This window comes from Oreochromis aureus, linkage group 5 (genome assembly GCF_013358895.1).
Source record: "Oreochromis aureus strain Israel breed Guangdong linkage group 5, ZZ_aureus, whole genome shotgun sequence".
Lineage (NCBI taxonomy): Eukaryota > Metazoa > Chordata > Actinopteri > Cichliformes > Cichlidae > Oreochromis > Oreochromis aureus.
This window is the reverse complement of record NC_052946.1, coordinates 4,037,101-4,058,165: the sequence shown is the minus strand read 5'-3', so window position 1 is coordinate 4,058,165 and position 21,065 is coordinate 4,037,101. Positions and strand designations below refer to the sequence as shown.

The following is a 21,065-nucleotide window of genomic DNA, read 5'->3' as shown; positions in this document are numbered from 1 at the left end:
TTAGGATATGTATTTTTTTATATTCCAATCCATTCTTCTTTGGCAGCATTTAAATAAACTTTATCAGATTTATGGTTTTGTTACAGACTTTTAAAAAAGTGTTTTGCTTTTCTTTCACAAATGTGGGGATTAAATTGTGTTAAAATGTACAAAACAGTGATGTCATGTTTTGTGACGAGGACCCAGGCAGAGAGAGACTTGATGAATTTAAGAATCTTATGATTTAATAAAGAAATTTGCAGACTTGCACAGAGATGGTAAAATTATGATGACTGATAACGGAGACGAAGACAACAGACGACGAGGACAGGGAGGAACAGGGGTTTAAATGCACCAAGGAGACAGTCAGAGGGAACTCGGGACAACTGGGGACATTTAAGGATGCAGGGACTGACAGAGACGGGGAAGAAGTCTCATCGTGACGTGTAAAGTTTATTTTGCCTGGCTGGGCAGCTCTCTGGGTGCTCAGCACCCCCAAAGCTCTGATCCTAGAATCGCCCCTACTGACAGCTCCAACGTCAACATCCTTTGTCCACTATTCTCCACCTTGCCTCTCTAACTTTGCCATTCAAACTGCTCAACCTAAGTTGTCACTCTGCTTGATATCTGTGTGCTAGGCCACTATTTGGAGTCACTAAACTGGGTCTCTGTGCCATGTTTGTGCTGTTCGCGCACAAACATGACAGGCTGGGTGTAACTCGTCTTTGATTTCAGCAGCGTTCAACAGGGCCTTTTATTTTGAAAAGTGTCTCAGGAAGCTGGCGGGATATCCATGCTCACTTGTCACAGTGGTGTCAGCTCATAACGAACCCCAGTGGCTGTAGAAGGCAAACGGAGTGTGGAAGCGCAGCGGTGCAGAGTTGTATCAGATACATGATTCTATGAGGACTTCTTTGACTGGCTTCACTGAGATAAGATAGAAGCGGCTACTCGAGAATTTCGGACGTTTTCATTCACCTGTTCTCACATTTCGACTTTTTCGTTTGTTTGTTTTTTTTTAAAAGTTGATTATTCTCTTCTAATGTTTCACGTGTGATGGCTAACGCATCATCGTCGCTTGATGTGGGAGTTTTGTTTCTAATCGTGGTGACAGCATCTTTGACCAACGGTGAGTAGTGGTCGGTCGTTCTTGTTGTGTTTGTGTTGTAGTGAAGTAATGGTCACACAGACCAGCTGGTGTGCGTTATTGTGCAGCAGTGACAACAGGTCACAACAGATCAAAACATGCAATTAGACTGAAATCATCGGTATAAGATATGTTATTGCAACTGACGCCATGATATCTATACCATTTTAACCTTTTTAAAACAAACAAAAAAACCTACTAAAAGTGAGCACATGTTATGTTTTAGATCTTTTGAAAACTCATAGGTGTTTTGTGACTCCAACGTGTTCGGTATTTTTATTGTTTTGAATCACTAAAACAAGAAATTCACTATTTAAAGTTCCATCAAAGACTCACAAATCAGACTGGAACTTTAAATATATATATATATATATATATATATATATATATATATATATATATATATATATATATATGTGTGTATATGTGTGTGTATATATGTGTATATATATGTATATATATGTATATATATATATATATATATATATATGTGTGTATATATATATTTTCTCTCTGAGACAAACTCTACTCTCAACAGAATTGACCAATTACTGTTATGAAACTAAAATATGTAACTATTTATGCTTGATATTTTGTTTTGCTAAACACTCTAGAATCTGGATCTTTTGTAACCTTTTCTAACAGGAGTGTAATATACATGCATCTATAAAGAGCTTTTTTCATGGTTTACCAAACGCTATTTCAGGTTAAGACTATGAAAGGAAGCTCTCATATGCTGTAATCTTGCAGGTTCTTCATTTAACAAAGATGTGAGCCAGAGGAAGGAGGTGAAAGCGTTTGAGCAGAGCGCACATCTTCCTGGCGGGGTGGAGGATCTCGCCACTGAGGCTTCCCACGTTGAGCCGTGTTCTGACTGCGAGCCACCATTAGCCAGGAGGCGTTCCAAGAGGTGCACATGCTACACTTACAAAGACAAGGAGTGTGTGTATTACTGCCACTTGGATATCATCTGGATCAACACACCAGAGTAAGTGTCCTTCTCCAGGCATTCTCAGTTTGCACCAGTTTTTAAGCAAGTGATGTATGTCGCTAATGTCTTATTAGGTTACTATAGGTTACTAATGTGTTGGGCATCATGTTTCTTAGTGTGCACTGTACACAAATAATACAGAGACAACAAATCAGATGTTGAAACGTAGAAATTTGATTTGTTTGATCATTTTTGCATCACTTCTTACTTTAGCTACATTTTCAAAGTCTTTGTGATCTGGGGAGGCCAGGTGCTGTAGTTTTAAAAGTCGAACATTTCTTCTTGATATAGAGTTTCAACGGCTCAACAGTTCAAGGCCTCCTTTGTCTCATGTTTTGCTTCTTAATTGGCTGAATGTTTTCGCAGGCCAGGTTAGCTCAGTTTATTTTTATATTAGCAATGCTGTTGGAAAACTTACAGAGGGTTGTGTGCAAAGGTGTAACATCTGGTGAGATAGGTAGCAGGCACCCCGTGAAATTGACTTTCAAAGAGGGCCCGTCCCCATCTACATTATACTGGATGTTTACATTCACACAATTTGGACACATAGGATTTGATCTTGTGAACCAAAGCCAAACATTGTTTGAATGCAGTATACATTTTCCTTATGAATTAAATTTCAACTGCAAATATTTACTCAGCCATTTTACATTTTACTGATTAAATTAAGCACATTTTCTGAAAAACTTTGCAGGCACAGAGGCATGCTGGGAAACGCTTGTACTTCATGACCTTGCTCCCTGTAATTTGTGCAAAATGCCCACAAACCTGTTGATGTCAACTACGTAGGAATTAGTTTTTTGGAAAGTTTCTTATAGAACAGTTTTAAATTATGTCTATCAAGCGGAGTAAAAAAGTGGAAGGAAGAGAGCAGGATGAAGATAGTCTAAGTACTTCAGATTTGAGCAGCTTTGGCAATGACTTTAGTGAATGCAAGGAACGTCCAATAGATAAAGTTCTGTTGGGTGAATAGTTTGTGTATTTGTGAAAAATTGAAACATTGTTGCCAATTGGGGTCATGTGATTGTTCGTTTTCTCTCTATATGTAATGTTTAGGGTCTACCTAACAATATAAAGTGCCTTGATGCAACTGTTGATGTGATTTGGCGACATAATATCATGGATGCTGGCTAAGAAATGTGCACTGCTAACAAGACTGATGGTTCTTCTCCACTTTCGATATGATGAAATTGAAAATTTTGATTGGTCAGCTTCCAGGCAAAGTTTGCACTTCACCTCAGTGCATTTAAAAGGGCTGAATACCAGAGACAACAGCATTGTCCTCAGATCTTGGTTATATTATATTTTCACTTTGGATGGAAGAGTTTTAACTTTCATTTGTATAAGTCTGACAATTAACTGACCAATCAGACTGGCTGGTTGCTGTCTCATTCCCATTAGGTTTTCCATTTTGTTCTCTGTGAACATTTTTCTTGAGTCTCAGAATCTTGTAGTAGCCATAGATCGTGAAATTCCTAAATTCTGTTTAGAACAGCCTTTAACAGTATGATGAACCCCTCCCCATATTTTCTTAGAAAACAAGGAATCTCTCTGGGATTTTATTATGCCTTTGCTTTATGAGATGTTCTACCAAGTACTTTTTTTCCCCCAATGATGACAGTTTTTCCAGTCTTTTATTGCCCCACCTATTTTGAAACATGTTGCTAGCATAAAATTCAAAATGACCATATATTTCTTAAAAAAAAAAATATATATATACATATATATAACTATATATATATATATTTTTTTTTTTTTTTTTTTTTCAGTTCTCTGAATGAAATGACTGTCCTTTGTGAATGATTTGCAAATCATTGTATTGTGTTTTCTGGACCTGGGCTCTGCATTTTTTTAAAACCAGGAATGGATTTGGGGGCAACTGAGCTGCAAAATAAACGGGGCTTTTTCTCATATGTCAGTATTTCCTGTGTCTTTGTGAAGTGTAGTGATTCCATATAATCCGTTAAGGTCTAGACCCTGAGCCCTCTGGTATTTTAATTCCACTGAGGATTTGTTGCAGGCAGCAGGGGAGGGCTTTGTCCACCTTTTGGCCATCTTGGATGTTTGGATCGTTTATAGGTAGCCTTGGAAAGTGAGATAGAAAGAACCCTTTGGAAATTTACTGTAAAGTTGGATCTTAAAACAGAAGTCTGTTATAGAAACGAGTTGTCCAACACCAATCAGATAGGTTCGACTAGCCGACACCATTGTTTTCCTTTGTCTATTTTTCACTGATTCAGCATTCTTGTTCCTTTATATTAGCTTAACAGTCTTCAATTTGAAATCTCTAAATATTGCGCTTTTCTTTCCACAGCTGAACTCGCTTTGAACCTTTTGATCTCGGATATGTGAGAGACAAAGCAAAAGCTAATTCACCTGCAACAGAAGACATCAACTAATGCCTATCTGCAGATTAGTATGTAGATTTAGCCGCCCTTTACTGATTTCAAACAACAGGCCTCAGGGCAAGTTTAATAGTACCCAAAAGTCGTGGGTTATTAGAATGTGGGTAGTGGGGTGATGGTTAGAGCCAGGAGGGGAATGGTATCTGGTCATCCATCTACTATCAGTTCTCAGATTTTTGCTTGAAGTGTGGCCATCAGCAGCAGAGTAGAAGCTGTCAGCCTGGTTTCAATGCAGAGCAGCAACTGTGTTCTGCTCCTGTAACCACATGCAGAAGTACATGTGATCAATAGTGAACATCTGCGATGAGATCAAAGAAGTGCCTTTTCTCTGCAGTAACACCTTACAGATGAAGCCTCTGTGTGTCGGCTTTCTTCCTTTGGTACCTGGGCATTGTGCCATGTGGAGTGAATCAAGATGTCTTTCCTCTTCAAATGTATTGCAGATATTAATCAATACTGGCACAGCAGGTTCAGAGCTCCCATTTTTTTAAGCAGTGGTACAGCCAGAAATGTTCAGCAAGGGCAACCAGGTGTGGACAAACAGGCCAAATTGTTGAAACTGTGGTTTCAAAAATTTGTTCTGAAGGCATTTGATAAAATATAATATTCCAAGTATCCAAGTTTCTCCATTACAAAACTGTTGCATTTTGTATTATTGGGTGGGTTTGGTTCTACATACATGTACAGCATCTGTTACTGTTCAGTTTGTTTTCTATTTAAGTATAAGTCAACATAGTCTCAAATCAACATTTACATTGTCTCCTTCCAGTCACAAGCAACCTGTCTTGGGTCAGAGGTAAAGTAGGCTAGACTAGATGCATAGATTAAGGGTAGGGTTACGATAACATTCACTAATGTTATGAAATTTCAACTGTCTGTTCTACCCAAATGAATATGTTTATGACAGAAGAACTGCAAGGCCAAAATGCATGCATGTATGACACTTTGCAAAATATCAACGTTTAACTTGCTCGCTACACATAAAAACGAATTCAGCCGTAAATGGGGATATCATTGAGGAGGTCAGGGGTCATCCTTAGAATCAGGCATTGGGGTTTTCTTTTAACATATCACTTGGCAGTAGTCTGCAAACAGTATTTTATGTTTTGGGTGAAATTTCGCATGTTGAAAAGGTGAACATAGTTGGTTGGACTAAAATTAGTTTCCCAAGGTTTAATGCAGCCATCTTGTTAGCTGTAATAACAGAGTTAGATTTTGGTGCGTTCCTCTGTCTGTCTCAGTCATGTATTGTTTTTGTTACCACTAATGTGAAAATCTGTGTGATGCATGGTAGGACCGACCTCCATCCCAAGTTGAAAGGCAAAGATAAAACAAGTGTGAGGTATGCATGCTGTCAGAAGTGTAATATTATCTGGTGACTTGAAAGATTTAGGTGCAATTGATGTGTTTGTAGGGGGTGAAGTTGTTGGGGCTCGCTTAAATAAATCACAGTTATGGTTTTAACATTGCACTCCAGATTTATGGATGTTCAGAATATAAACTAACATCAGAGTCTTAAGCATGAATGCTTATCCTTTTTCATGTAAATGTCTCAACATTTTTTCCTGTACTGTATCAGAAAACTAGTTTATAAAGATATACACTGTGTAGAGGGTTTACCTAAAGTAATTGTCCCCTAAACCTTGGCCACCCTTGGCAGCAAGAACTGAAAGAACTGCAATAACTGACTGTGGGTCTTTTATATTTCTACAGAGGAATTTTAACCCACCCACCCCAGCCCGAATGGCATGCTTTTAGGTCATGTCACAATATGTCAATTCGATTTAAGTCCAGGCTTTAACTAGGCCACTCCAAAACTTTCATTTTGTTTTTATTGAGTCATTCAGAGGTGGACCTGCTGTTGTGTTTAGGGTCATTGTCCTGCTACACAACCCAAGTGTGACTTGTGCTGCAGGGCATAAACTCATGGCTCGACATTCTCTTTCAGGATTTTTTTTTTTTGCAGAATTCACGGTTCTGCCATTTGTGGCAGGTAGCCTATGTCCTATCATCACACTATCGCTACGATGTTTGACTGTTGGTATGAGGTTCTTTTTATGAAATGCGTGACTGGACACAAACCTTCCAAAAAGTTCAACTTTTTTCTTGTCAGTCCACAGAATATTGGGAATTATCAGTATGTTTTTTGGCAAATGTGAGATGAGCCTTTGTTTCTTTTTGGTCAGCAGTGGGTTTTGCCTTGGAACTCTTGGATGCCATTTTTGCCCAGTTTCTTTCTTATTGTTGAATCATTAACTGTGACCTTAACTGATGCAAGTGAGGCCTGCAGTTCTTTAGATTACTTCTCAGTTCTTTTGTGACCTCCTGAATGAGTCATCAGTACACTCTTGGAGTCATTTTGGTCTGCTGGCCACTGGGAAGGTTTACCACTGTTCCAGGTTTTCTCCATTAGTAGATAGCGGCTCTCACTGTGTTTTGCATGAATTCCAAAGCCTTACAAATGACTTGGTCACCCTTTCCAGACTGATAGATGTCAGTGATGCCAGTTTGTTTTTGGTTCTTGAGGTTGTTTCATGGTACGATGTGTTGCTTTTTCAGATCTTTAAGCCTACTTCACTTTGTCAGACAGGTTTTATTTAAGTTATTTCGTGATTCAACAGTTCTGCCAGTAATCCACCCTAGGTGTGGCTAGTGAAACTGAACTTTCCAAAAAATGTAATTAATTAAAGTTAACCCGTGATTTAACAAGAGTGCTCAGAGAGCACAACTCTGCAGGGTAAGGGAGATACTAAAACTTTGATGGTTTATGATGTTTTTATTACAACATCCTGATGTCAGCCTGTTTTTATCTCAAAATATGATGACTTCAGCCTGTTATGGCGTCACCGTGACGTCATAGCACATCATATTGAGAAAATAAAAAGTTTGTTGTACAGGTATCTCCAGGCACTTTCATTTGATATGTGACCTCGGGCGCTAACAATAACGATCAAGGTCAAATCCTTAGCCAACCTTGGTACGCATAGCCTCAAAGGTCTAGTATATTGTTGTAAATTTTGAAGACGGTCCATAAAAAATTGTGGGTAATATAAAGTTTTGACAGATTTTCACATATGGTGTATCCTTGACCCGATTTTCACCAAAATTAAATCCACTCGAACTGTTATTGTTATCTACCATCACACAAAATTTGAACATAACATCATAAAACTGTGGATGCTACACTGCTAACATGCTAGAAAGACAAACAAATGGAATCAATGTACAGTACTGACATACTTCCTCCCTTATCACAAAGGGCCAGGCAGGTTTGGATAGTGTTTTGTTTTTTTTCCCTTAAGGCAGCTGTTGCTCAGGAGGTAGAGTGGGTCATCTCCCAATTGGAAGGTCAGTAGATTAATTACCCGGCTATTTCTTTCATCTCACGATTTCCAGAACTTGGAACAATTTAAACAAACAAAAAAACAAACAAGAAATGTTGTGATTGCACGGGGTTAGGGTCATCACTGAAGATGACTTTGACCTCAGAGAGAAGGTCAAAGTCATCTCAGATAGAAATCAGACATGTGGAACAGCTATTTTCCTAAATGTATGAGGTCTCTTCATGTGGGGATACTTTCAGGCTGACTTCATCACCCTACACAATCATACATACGAGCTTGTTTATGTATGTGGCTGACTTTATGAAAACTCAGTCACCCCCAAAAGCTGTTTTTTGCAATACCACCAAATCTGTAACAACTGAGGTGAAAAGTGCAAAGCTCCAATAACCACAGAAGCGGACAGGGTGACCATTGTTCAGATGATAGTGCAAATATTTCATCAATTGCAGGGTTTGGCTGCTCTGTCCATGAGCTGATGTGTCCTTGGGCAAGACACTACACTCCAAGTTGTTCCCACTGCCTGGCAAGAATCAGTTAGTGCTGCTCCACCACCATTGATATGTAAGAGTGTGTGAGTGTGAATGAGAAACACATTGTAAAACACGTTGTACAGATGTTAAGGATAAAAAAAAGTCATTAAATGTAGGGCAAGAGAAAATGTCTAAAGGTCATATGTGAAAATGGCTTTACCCAGGGGTGTCCAACTCCAGGCCTCGAGGGCCGGTGTCCTGCAGGTTTTAGATATCACCCTGGGTCAAGACACCTGAATCGAATGATTAGTTCATTACCAGGCCTCTGGAGAACTTCAAGACATGTTGAGGAGGTAATTTAGCCATTTAAATCTGCTGTGTTGGATCAAGGACACATCTAAAACCTGCAGGACACCGGCCCTTGAGGCCTGGCTTTACCTTACCACAACCTTATACTCAAGATGGGTCACCAGTAATTTGGTGGATGTAAAAAGGTTAAATACTCAGAACTAGAATAAAAATCAGGCAGACTGCATTTCTCTCTCCAGGTAGACTTTACATGATTTTACCCTCAGGGCTAATTTTTGGACCTCTAGATAACTATGGAAATGCATGTTGCATGTGCAGGTCAAGATGACCTATGAAACTGATTATCACAATGGGGAAGAATGGTCATTTAAGTAACTTTCAATGTGGTATGACTGCTGGTGCCAGACAGGCAGCTCAGAGAATTTCAGAAATTTCACTGACAGGTAGTGCATTCCTGCTCAAGTTGAACACTCAAAGCACTTTCAATTAGAAATATCATTCACCCAGTTACACACACATTCATATGACTCTTGCACTCTGATGGTTACATTGGGGGAAACTCTGGGTTCAGCATTCTCCGCCTCAACAGGTCAACTGGAGGAGCAGAGGATCTGTTCATCGACCTTCTGCAACACCCGAGCCACAGCCATCGCAATAGATTATACTGTATATGTTTAATAAAAGAAAGCTTACAATGACAAAGATCTATACCCAGACATACAGTGGCTTGCAAAAGTATTCGGCCCCCTTGAACTTTCCCACATTTTGTCACATTACAGCCACAAACATGAATCAGTTTTATTGGAATTCCAGGTGAAAGACCAATACAAAGTGGTGTACATGTGAGAAGTGGAACGAAAATCATACATGATTCTAGGGCTGCACGATTAATCGTTAAAAAATCGCGATCTCGATTCATACTTATGTGCGATCTCATTTCCAAATGACAACGATTTACAAAAAAAAAAAAAAAAAAAAAAAGACGACGACGATTGTACCGCATTTTGATCCGGGACGTAATCTGCATGAAAACAAGCGCTCACTCTTCCTGCTCAACCAATGACAAGGGCGGAGCCTTATACCACGTGATACAGAAGCTGTGCCTGTGATGTTCAAATTGGCAGGGAAAAACAACAGAGAGCACGTCAGGGATGACGAGGAAGTGACAGGAGAAAATCCGTCCCGGTCAACCACCCAAACATCAACAACAGGAACCTTATACAGCGCTTCCCTATACACGTCGAACTCCCGCAGGCACAAAGAAATTACGGAGGCTATTACTTATCTCCTGGCTAAAGATATGGCTCCCATCAACACTGTGCAAAACGAGGGATTTAGGAAAATGATCAACACCCTAGACAAACGCTTCACAGTGCCGTCCCGCAACTATTTTTCTATTGTTGCACTACCTGCTCTATACACGCAGTGTCGAGCAACGGTGGAGACGGAATTACAAGCAGTACAACATTTTGCAGCAACGACAAAATGTGAGACATTTATTGCTTTTATGTTTATTTATTGTTTTATGTTTATTTATTGTTTTATGTTTATTTATTGTTTTTATGTTCAGTCTCAACTGTTATGAAGTTGATGTGCAGTTAATAAGTGCAATAAATATTTATATTGGAAAAGAAAATCGTGAGAGAATCGTGATCTCAATTCTAAGCAAAAAAATCGTGATTCTCATTTTCTGCAAAATCGTGCAGCCCTACATGATTCCAAACATTTTTTACAAATAAATAACTGAAAAGTGGGGTGTGCGTAATTATTCAGCCCCCTTTGGTCTGAGTGCAGTCAGTTGCCCATAGACATTGCCGGATGACTGCTAATGACTAAATAGAGTGCACCTGTGTGTAATCTAATGTCAGTACAAATACAGCTGCTCTGTGACGGCCTCAGAGGTTGTCTAAGAGAATATTGGGAGCAACAACACCATGAAGTCCAAAGAACACACCAGACAGGTCAGGGATAAAGTTATTGAGAAATTTAAAGCAGGCTTAGGCTACAAAAAGATTTCCCAAGCCTTGAACATCCCACGGAGCACTGTTCAAGCCATCATTCAGAAATGGAAGGAGTATGGCACAACTGTAAACCTACCAAGACAAGGCCGTCCACCTAAACTCACAGGCCGAACAAGGAGAGCGCTGATCAGAAATGCAGCCAAGAGGCCCATGGTGACTCTGGACGAGCTACAGAGATCTACAGCTCAGGTGGGGGAATCTGTCCATAGGACAACTATTAGCCGTGCACTGCACAAAGTTGGCCTTTATGGAAGAGTGGCAAGAAGAAAGCCATTGTTAACAGAAAACCATAAGAAGTCCCGTTTGCAGTTTGCCACAAGCCATGTGGGGGACACAGCAAACATGTGGAAGAAGGTGCTCTGGTCAGATGAGACCAAAATGGAACTTTTTGGCCAAAATGCAAAACGCTATGTGTGGTGGAAAACTAACACTGCACATTACACATCATCCCCACTGTCAGATAAGGTGGTGGCAGCATCATGCTCTGGGGGTGCTTCTCTTCAGCAGGGACAGGGAAGCTGGTCAGAGTTGATGGGAAGATGGATGGAGCCAAATACAGGGCAATCTTGGAAGAAAACCTCTTGGAGTCTGCAAAAGACTTGAGACTGGGGCGGAGGTTCACCTTCCAGCAGGACAACGACCCTAAACATAAAGCCAGGGCAACAATGGAATGGTTTAAAACAAAACATATCCATGTGTTAGAATGGCCCAGTCAAAGTCCAGATCTAAATCCAATCGAGAATCTGTGGCAAGATCTGAAAACTGCTGTTCACAAATGCTGTCCATCTAATCTGACTGAGCTGGAGCTGTTTTGCAAAGAAGAACGGGCAAGGATTTCAGTCTGTAGATGTGCAAAGCTGGTAGAGACATACCCTAAAAGACTGGCAGCTGTAATTGCAGCAAAAGGTGGTTCTACAAAGTATTGACTCAGGGGGCTGAATAATTACGCACACCCCACTTTGCAGTTATTTATTTGTAAAAAATGTTTGGAATCATGTATGATTTTCGTTCCACTTCTCACGTGTACACCACTTTGTATTGGTCTTTCACGCGGAATTCCAATAAAATTGATTCATGTTTGTGGCTGTAATGTGACAAAATGTGGAAAAGTTCAAGGGGGCCAAATACTTTTGCAAGCCACTGTAAAAGCCACATCATTATGTCTTCTATACTGACTATGATTTAAAACCCTGATGCAGATGCATGTAAAGATACTAACTGACTCCGTTCTGTATGGACAGACCGTCTCTCCTTTCGGAAGTCAGTAGATGAAACATTTTGTAAGAGAAAGGATCACCCACATGCTGTTTCTGTTTGTAAGAGTAGAGAAGAGGAGGTTCGTGGTCAGCGTGACGCCCCTCCAGCAGCACCACAGCTTATATTGTTCAAGAGACCCGCTTCTGAAGTTCAAAGGAAACAACATGTTCACTGTGAAGTAATCTGTTTTTCATTTTGACTAGCTCGCACTTTATAGCAGTTTACAGCCATTTAGGGAGACTCCAACAAGACTGGACAGCAAGGTCAACATGATGAGCTCACATGTACAGCGTGGTTCTAACTGGTCTGGTTTTTGTCATTTTTTGTTGTAGTACTGATAGACAAACTTAATTATTGAGATCTGGGTTTGACATATCAGGGGAAGAAAGAGAGGGAATTTGGTGACTAGTTTGGCCATCCACCAGATGGAGGAGATCAGTTTAGGGTTGGCTTCAGATGTAACCCTTGATATGGATTTTTCACCTATTTGGCGTTCTTAAAGAAAGCTCTTGCAACACCGGAAGCGATGGGCGAAAAGCCTTCCGGTCTTTAAGTCTGACGTCATTAGCCGTGCCTGGGCCCAAACTCCGCTGCAGGTCCCTGAGTCACACAATTACTGCGGCATCACTGAGAGTTAAAAACTGTCTAAATCCTTTCATCTGTAATAAAATGATCAGTGTTCTGCTCTACCAGGTGTAACAATTAAGTTTAACATCCAGGCATCCATGAAAACCGAATTTATGAAATTTAACAGCGTTAGAAGTTAGCAGGAAGTTAGCTCGCTAGTTTCCATCTAAATATAATATACCATTTTCTGGCTGAGGGATTTCCAAAACAAATTAAAACGTACAGCTCTACTATCACTTCCAACATAAATGAAGACAGAAAACTAAACAGCAGTGACGTTTGTAGGGTTACTGAAGTTTGGCTAACATAGCTGTGTTGCTATGTGATCGCTAGCTGTGATCGCTAGTGACACAGCTATGTTATCATAATATAAACATTGAAGCTGGAGGATGAACGCTAACTTTTTTCCACTCAATAAAAGTAAACGTGAGGGTTCCCGATGGTTAGGGACAAATGCAATCGCATGGCAGGATGCTGTAAACGGACCAAACTTCAGTCAGGAGAACAACTGAGATAATCCATCCACAATACGAGGTTAGTCATTAATATACTGCTGCATGGGCTGTGCTGTAGTTACATCGGAAGGTTTTAAAAACTGAGCTTTAAAATGATTAGCGGTTATAAAGCCTGAGAGAGGCCGACAGTGATCACTGACTGTTTTTAGGAGCTTGTTGAGATTAAATAGAACAAGATACAAAGCATTAAAACATGTGTCCTTTGTGACAGAAGAATGCCAGATCGACTCAAGGGGAAAATCTACAAAACAGTGGTCCGCCCAGTAGCCCTTTATGGCTCCGCATGTTGGCCCGCATTGACTACACATGAACAGGCCCTAAACACCATGGAGATGCGCATGCTCCGATGGAGCCTGGGAATTACAAGATGGGACCGTGTTACGAACAAAGACATACAGAAGCGACTAGGTGTAGCCCCAATTAAGGAAAAGATGCTTGAGTCCCGCCTGAGGTGGTATGGACACGTGATTCGAAGCGATGAGAACTCTGTAGCAAAAATGGCTATGATGATCAACCCAGAAGGACGCCGGCCTCGAGGCAGACCGAAGAAACGGTGGATGGACAAAATTAAGGAAGACATTAAGACCGTCAACGCATCACCTGAGGATGCCTTGGACAGAACCAAATGGAGAAACCTTTTGGAAACGCCAGGATGAAGAAGAGGCCGACAGTGATCACTGACTGTTTTTAGGAGCTTGTTGAGATTAAATAGAACAAGATACAGCCATTAAAACATGTAAAAAGCGCAAAAGCCTTATTAAACACAGAGTAGTTTGGGCCCGGAAGCAGGATTCATCACATCATCGCTTAAAGACCGGATAGGAGACCATATTTGAAAGGCAGCTTCTAGTTTGTGAAATGCTTGTTTATCATGTGGCTAAAATGCATTCTAACACTGACTCCACCCCTAGAAACCTGGAAACCCGGTGGGTGTTGCGAAATTAAAATCTCAGTGGAAAAATTTGTTATGTTAGCTAACTTATTTTAAAAAGAAAAGAAAGTGAACGATTGATCGATAGATGAGAAATTTACAACATGGAAAAAAAACCCATGTTATTAGGGTGCTGCCGAGATACCCTTACTCCTCAATGACTTTGATTCTCTGGAACTTTACTATAAAAAGCACAGGGCACCAATAGTGGACCATCAAACTCTGGTCTTCTATGGCAAATGCCGATCAGGCTCCATGGAGCCGGGCACTGAGCACAAGCCCCACTAGAGGACGCCGGGTCCTCAGGCTGCCCTCATGAAGTCTGTTTGTAATTGTCTCATTGTTCCCGCTCTAGTGCACCTGTTAATTTTATTAATACCAAAGCAGCTGAAAGTGATTAAACTTAAGTTTAACTGACTCTGATTAGAAAGTGTACAAAGTTGAGCTTGTTTTTGATCCTCATTCAGTGAGCCTTCATGACATCTAGATGGAGTCATTGTATGATAACGGTGATCAGTCACAAAAACTTTGGATATGCAATAAGCCTTCCCTCTGAGGTGTTATGTGGACCCAAACCACAGCAGCATAACAATGTAGCTGCCTCACATCTTTTATATCAGCATTTTATATGGGCTTGTTTATTTGACCAGTCCATTTTTGTCTGGCTACCGTTAACAAAGAAAAAAAAAACTGAGATAAATTTGCCTGATATCAGAAAGAATGAATCTCTTTCCATCTGCCTCCATTCTTTGGCACTGATTGGCTAATCATTAGTGTGCTCATTTTTCAAAGGTTGCTATGTATGATCTGTTTTATGAGTTTTTATTAGGGATTAGTAAAAATGTGAATTTTTCATTTTGGACTCGTAGGACATTGTACTATTTGAATTTTGAATGTTTTTTAATGTGAAAGTTTAAAAACATAAAACATAACTTCAAGCTCAAGGAATTATAAACTAAATCTCTCAGGCTGTCATCCTAAAAGTATAAAAAAATGCCCACAAAAGAGAAAACAAACATGGACTTTGGGTTCAAATCATTAAAAAAATGCATTAAAAGTTATAGCTTTTACTTTTGCTGCCATCTATTAGAGTGTAAAACAGATTGTTGATATAAAATATTTTAAAAAAGAGTACCTTCAGCTCACTAAACCACAGCGTTTAAGCGGCCCCTCTTTGATCCAGGATCAATGGAATTATCACCTGACCTAAACCCAACTGTTCATGGCTTTCACTTAGCAAAATGAAGGGCAGAAAAACGCCTAAAAAAGCAGCGGTTGAGTACATTTCCAGTTAAAGCCTGACAAAACATCATGAAAACAGAAACTAAGCATCTGGCAGTGTCCATTTGTTCCAGACTGAAGCCAAAACTTGCATGAAGATTTCTGTTTCCATTTACATTAATTTGTCCATGAAAAGAGAGAAACTGTGCAAAAGTTTCTGCAATTGCTGAACAGTCAATATATCATTTGTGTAGAAACTGAGACATTAGTGCATCTTTATTGTTTCATTTCAAGTCCAGGAAAAACTCGTTATATTTCTCTCCTTTTTGCTTTTCTCCAAAAACAGACAATTAGAGTTTGGAGCTACGTTTGGGACTGAGGCTGGGGTCATCGATGATGACTTAGACTTCAAAAACAAAAACCCAAAAAGCTAGCGTGGTGTTGATTTTGTTTTATACACATGCACAAAAAGTATTTCCAGAAACCAGAAAATGTTACAATTCAAATGAAGTCCTATACATTTTCATGTTACTGTCTGTTTGGCCTAAACTAATCAGGGAAAAATTCCATGAAGTAACGGATATTAACTGAACCCTAAACTTAGATGGCTCACCTGCTTGATGTTAAGAAGTGAATAACAGGGATATTTTTAGGCAGCGGTGTCGTGTTGTGGTCATGATGTGCTGGGTTGAATTGTTCCGAAAGTTGTTTTATATATTCTGCCCCCATTTTTTTTTTATCGCAGAGTTGGAAGACAAAAAATCAGAACCACCACAGAGTACCTTCACCCTCATAAAACCACAACAGAGTGTAAGCTGCACCCCTTTGATGCAGAGTCAAAGAATAAATATCCCAAGGCCAGGATTATGCTTGCTTGTGGACACGCACACAGGGAGCCGGGGAAGCCACAGAGTAGCTGTTGCTCTTTTGTTCCTTCCTTGAGGGTGCATGTTGGTGCTTTGTAGTGTAGTGTCTCTGCAGTCACAACAGAGGGCAGGTGATGACAAAATTCATATAACCCAGTGGACCCAGGTGTACTTGAGAGCAAATGTGGAAACTGTAACACTGATGTATGCTTCCAGCTGTAAAACTCATAGTTCTGTGGTCAGTAAGTGCATTATGTCTGCTTTTCTTCTTTTAGGCACACAGTACCATTTGGTATGTCCAGTTACCAGGGTTCCCTGCGTTTGAGACGCTCCACTAGGAGCGAGCGGGTGAGGATAGGGGTGGAGGCTCAGCGCTGCGTGTGCTCAATATACAGTGACGTGGACTGCATCCGCTTCTGCAAGATCAGGTAGAGGTGCGATACGAGAAAAAAACAAATGAATGTTTTGTATGTCAGTATTATTCTCTTTCTTTTAAAAAATTAAAAGGTCTTAAAATGTCTTACATTTCCCAAAATGTTGCTGTAGTATAAATAACCTACCTAACAGCACAATTTTCATCATCTTCTGCTGTGCCATAAATAACTTCACTACAGCACCCAGATGTTTCTAGCATGTAGGAACAGAGACAGCATAAAGAGGAAGTAACATATGATATGCTTGGAAGACAGCATTGAGTCATCAGCTTTGTTCACATTCAGTGACAGATATTTCCATCCATCCTTTTCTTTTCTTGTCCAACTTAGCATCACAAGGGAGCTGAAGCCTACTGCAGTTGTTATAGGGGTCCAGTCTATCAGAGGATGAATGATTTAGCCTCCTGTAATTAGTGAACACTAGCATAAATATAAATTGTTATGGACTGATGATCGTTGTGATATTTAAAAATGAAATATAGATACCATGAATGAACATGTCAAGTCTCATAAATAGTTGTGAAATAATTGTTTCCTGGGGATGCATCAAATCTATGTCTCCAACCTTACAGCACAAGGAAATTAGGGGATGTGATGGAAGTGGAGAGCTGTAAAACCTAAACACTGGACTGGGAGTACAAAACAGGCAAAACTTCTTACTGGGCATAAATATGAAGTAAATACACAAAAGTGAAAAACTAAACTGCAACCAAACAAAGACTCAAACTGAAACACAGGATCAGAGACCCGGGATCATAACACTGTTCTTTTCCAGTGCAAAGGATTTCAACTTTACTGTGACCTAATTAAACTTATTCAGCTAACAGGTTTATAATTCAATTCAACTCAGTTTTATTTATACAGCGCCAAATCACAACAACAGTCGCCTCAAGGTGTTTTATATTGTAAGGTAGACCCGACAATAATACATACAGAGAAAAACCCAACAATCATATGACCCCCTATGAGCAAGCACTTTGGCGACAGTGGGAAGGAAAAACTCCCTTTTAACAGAAAGGCTACGTTCACACTGCAGGCGAAAGCGCATCAAATCCGATTTTTTTGACCCTATGCGACCCATATCCCATCATGGTATGACAGTGTGAACGGCACAAATCCGATATTTTCAAATCCGATCTGGGTCACTTTCGTATGTGGTCCTGAATCCGATACGTATCCGATGTTTTAGAAAGCGACTGCTGTGTGAACGGTCAAGTCGCATTAAATCCGTCTTTTACGTCACTGACACTAGACAGACGCCAATTATCAGCGCCGGAGAAGCGCCCGATAGGACATCGCGAATGATTTCTTGCCATCCGGTGAAACTGTTGGGAAGACAACGTTGGAGAAATGTGAACATTTTATTTTTACTGTATTTTCTGCAGATTCTGACAGAAATCTGCAACTATCCTTTGAAGCACCGCTCCTCTAAAACAGCAACAAGGATCATTATTAGGTTATTTGCATTATTATGTAAATAACAAAATAACTTAAAGCAAAAATTTGGAAACATAAAGTCCGAAGTCTTTATATTAAGGGCCATCAGTCAAACAATATTGTTTGCTCTGGGTCTAAACAGAGCGCGTTGTGTGTGACATCTTCTTTTGCGCATGCGGGCCGCTTTGAGCGTTCACACTGGAGAGCGTTTGATGTTGCATTTTATTTGTAGTGTGAACAAGCAGACAAAAAAATCGGATTTGATCAAAAAATCGGAATTGAACATTAAGACCTGCAGTGTGAACGTAGCCAAAGAAACCTCCAGCAGAACCAGGCTCAGGGAGGGGCGGGGCCATCTGCTGCGACCGGTTGGGGTGAGAGAAGGAAAACAGGATAAAAGACATGCTGTGGAAGAGAGACAGAGATTAATAAGAAGTATGATTCAATGCAGAGAGGTCTATTAACACATAGTGAGTGAGAAAGGTGACTGAAGAAGGAACACTCAATGCATCATGGGAATTCCCCAGCAGCCTATACCTATTGCAGCATAACTGAGGGAGGATTCAGGGTCACCTGGTCCAGCCTTAACTATAAAAGGAAAGTCTGAAGCTTAATCTTAAAAATAGAGATAGTGTCTGTCTCCCGACTCCAAACTGGAAGCTGGTTCCACAGAAGAGGGGCCTGAAAACTGAAGGCTCTGCCTCCCATTCTACTTTTAAATACTCTAGGAACAACAAGTAGGCCTGCAGTGTGAGAGCGAAGTGCTCTAATGGGGTGATATATAAACAATAATAGTGATTACAATTATATTAGCAGTATTTCAGAAATGATCCTCTTTGAATTTGACTTTAAGATGTGTGTTGTTTTTCCACAGTCAGACGAGACCACACACAGCAGTGCCAAAAAAAGACAAGAGGACAGCAACTCAGCGGAGTGGCCCTGCTGTGAAATAAGTGGCGTGCCTATAAACTGAAAAGTGTTTACACATTCTAAGACATAGCGTGTATATCTGCGTTTCTGTAGGTGGATATGTTGTAGTGTCTTGTCATCAGACTGAATGATGTGTAACACCAAAGGTGCTTGCACAAATCTAAAAGCGAGCAATTCCACGTTGGACGCTAACGGAATCTTCGCCACTCTTCTCTCCTGCCAACCTCTGCTCGTCTACCAGAACTTGCTGCTTGTGTCTGTTCAGCAGGTGTGCATGATGGTTTCCATTATTCTGACACATTATTCTGACACAACTGAAACTAGTTTACAGGGCTGATTTGTGCGGATTATAAGACATTTGGTTGCTCACATACAAGGTGGATGCCTCTGCTCCAAGGACATCACTGAAGCTCCATGGCAACATTGGCACAACATCAAAGCCAGGAAGTCAGCATTACTTCTTTTTTTTTACAAATTGAGTTTGTCACAGTTACTGAAAGAGTCAGGATCTTTTTTTTTCTTTTTATCATTACATTAAGGATGTTCTTTATTGTAAAGCACGTCTGAGATTTTTGGAGGTAACAGAACTGAAAACAAAAGTTAGCAGTCTGTTTTATAAGCTGAATCCATGCCACAGTCTTGTGTATGTGAAATGTGTTCCAATATATAAAGGCTATAAGTTATTTTTCATACAAACCAAATACGATAGTAAAAGTGTGTGATAAGATGTTGTATATAGATTTCTATATCTGATTATGCTAGCCAGCAAGTCTCTGTATTGAAAAATCTAGAAAAGTACAAAAGTTTGTACCACAAAATAAATTTATGGTGCAACTTCTTTTTCTTCTGTTTTTCTTAACCTCTTAACATCCATCATACTGGCAGTAATCTTTTAAGGAGTATTGGCAAGGTTAGATTCACATCTACTGTGTTGTATTTACCTCTCTGGCATATCGCATGGAAATCTAACAGACGATCTCTAAAGCCAAAGTACAAGAGAGTTGATTTCAAAGTTAAGATGTTTCACTTTCTAAAACTATGCTTTTTTACCACGTGGCTAAATGTTGACTAACTAACTCTACCACTAAATGGTTAACTGGCACCCTGGTGGATGTTAAAAGGTAAATGACTGCACCACGGAGTAAACAGCTGACCACCTGTGCAGGAAGGATGTTAAAATAACTAAAACTAAAACGCAGATGAACTCGGACAAAAGGAAGACTTCTTTGCTTTATGTTTGAAACATTGTGGTGAACATCGGGCTTTATTTAAAGATATTTAAAATAAACTTGATACCTAATTAACATGTCTGATCAGAGGCTCCCTTACACAGGGATAATAAACTGTTGCAACTAGCTGTTGTATATGTTCTGATAAAGTCAGCACACCATGTTTATTGTATTGCACAGCGAGGTCAGTACTATTATAAATACCCTGCATTTGAGTAACTGACATACAGTGCTATGCAGCATAACTTCAGAGAGCTTTAGCATTCATATTAAATTGCTGTATTTATGTCTCTGTAATAAATAAAGGTAAAACAAACTATTAAAACTATGCATGGTTTGTTCATGCCGATGACTCTCAGACAGGGTAACATTAATGTTATATAGTATGCATATAAAATAGTCCCAAAGAAGTGCGGTATTTGCCATATATGTATTTAGGCATCAGTCAAGAGTAGTCAAATAACTTTTGTGTTACCCGTCAATAGAACTTAGCACAGTTCATACTGTGTCATAAAGAATTACACTAATTCTGAAGCACATGAAGTTGGGCAAGGGGTACTGCTCCATGCCAGTGTAAGAAGCAGTCAACACTTTGTGAAACTAGTAACACTGCACAGGTTTGTGAAAGATGGATCTGTATTGCAATTTTCCTGCGAAAGAGTAAAGAAGGATTTGCATCCTGTCACACTCCAGCAGACAATGTGTGCTTATTGTCCTGTTGGATGATGGCTTGGATTGGTAAGTGCTATCAGCTGGGTGTGCAGTGACTTTTTTGCACACAAGAGTTTTGTCAAAAACACTTTAGACTTGATTTTTAACCATAACCACAAAGATCTCCTAATCTTTGTTGGTTTTTTTGCCCAGCCTTAATTATGGTTTATGTGGCATAAACCGTGGAATGACAGTGATTACTGACCACGCACATTCTGGTTTTTGAAATAAAAGTTAAAAA

At 39.9% G+C, this 21,065-nt stretch overlaps 1 protein-coding gene across 2 annotated transcripts; it reads left to right on the top strand.

Annotated features, from left to right (window-relative positions):
- The first annotated feature begins 765 nt into the window (after window positions 1-765).
- Window positions 766-20,403, top strand: LOC116313612 (endothelin-3). 2 transcript variants are annotated; one of them, XM_031731369.2, is made up of 4 exons: window positions 766-1,108; window positions 1,877-2,114; window positions 16,359-16,511; window positions 18,829-20,403. In XM_031731369.2, the coding sequence occupies exons 1-4, from the start codon at window positions 1,036-1,038 to the stop codon at window positions 18,905-18,907; spliced, it is 543 nt and encodes a 180-aa protein (XP_031587229.1). In that variant the 5' UTR covers window positions 766-1,035; the 3' UTR covers window positions 18,908-20,403. The 2 variants fall into 2 exon arrangements, with proteins under 2 accessions (XP_031587229.1, XP_039467943.1); XM_039612009.1 differs by having other exon boundaries at window positions 767-1,108; window positions 16,359-16,517.
- Window positions 20,404-21,065: the final 662 nt, after the last annotated feature.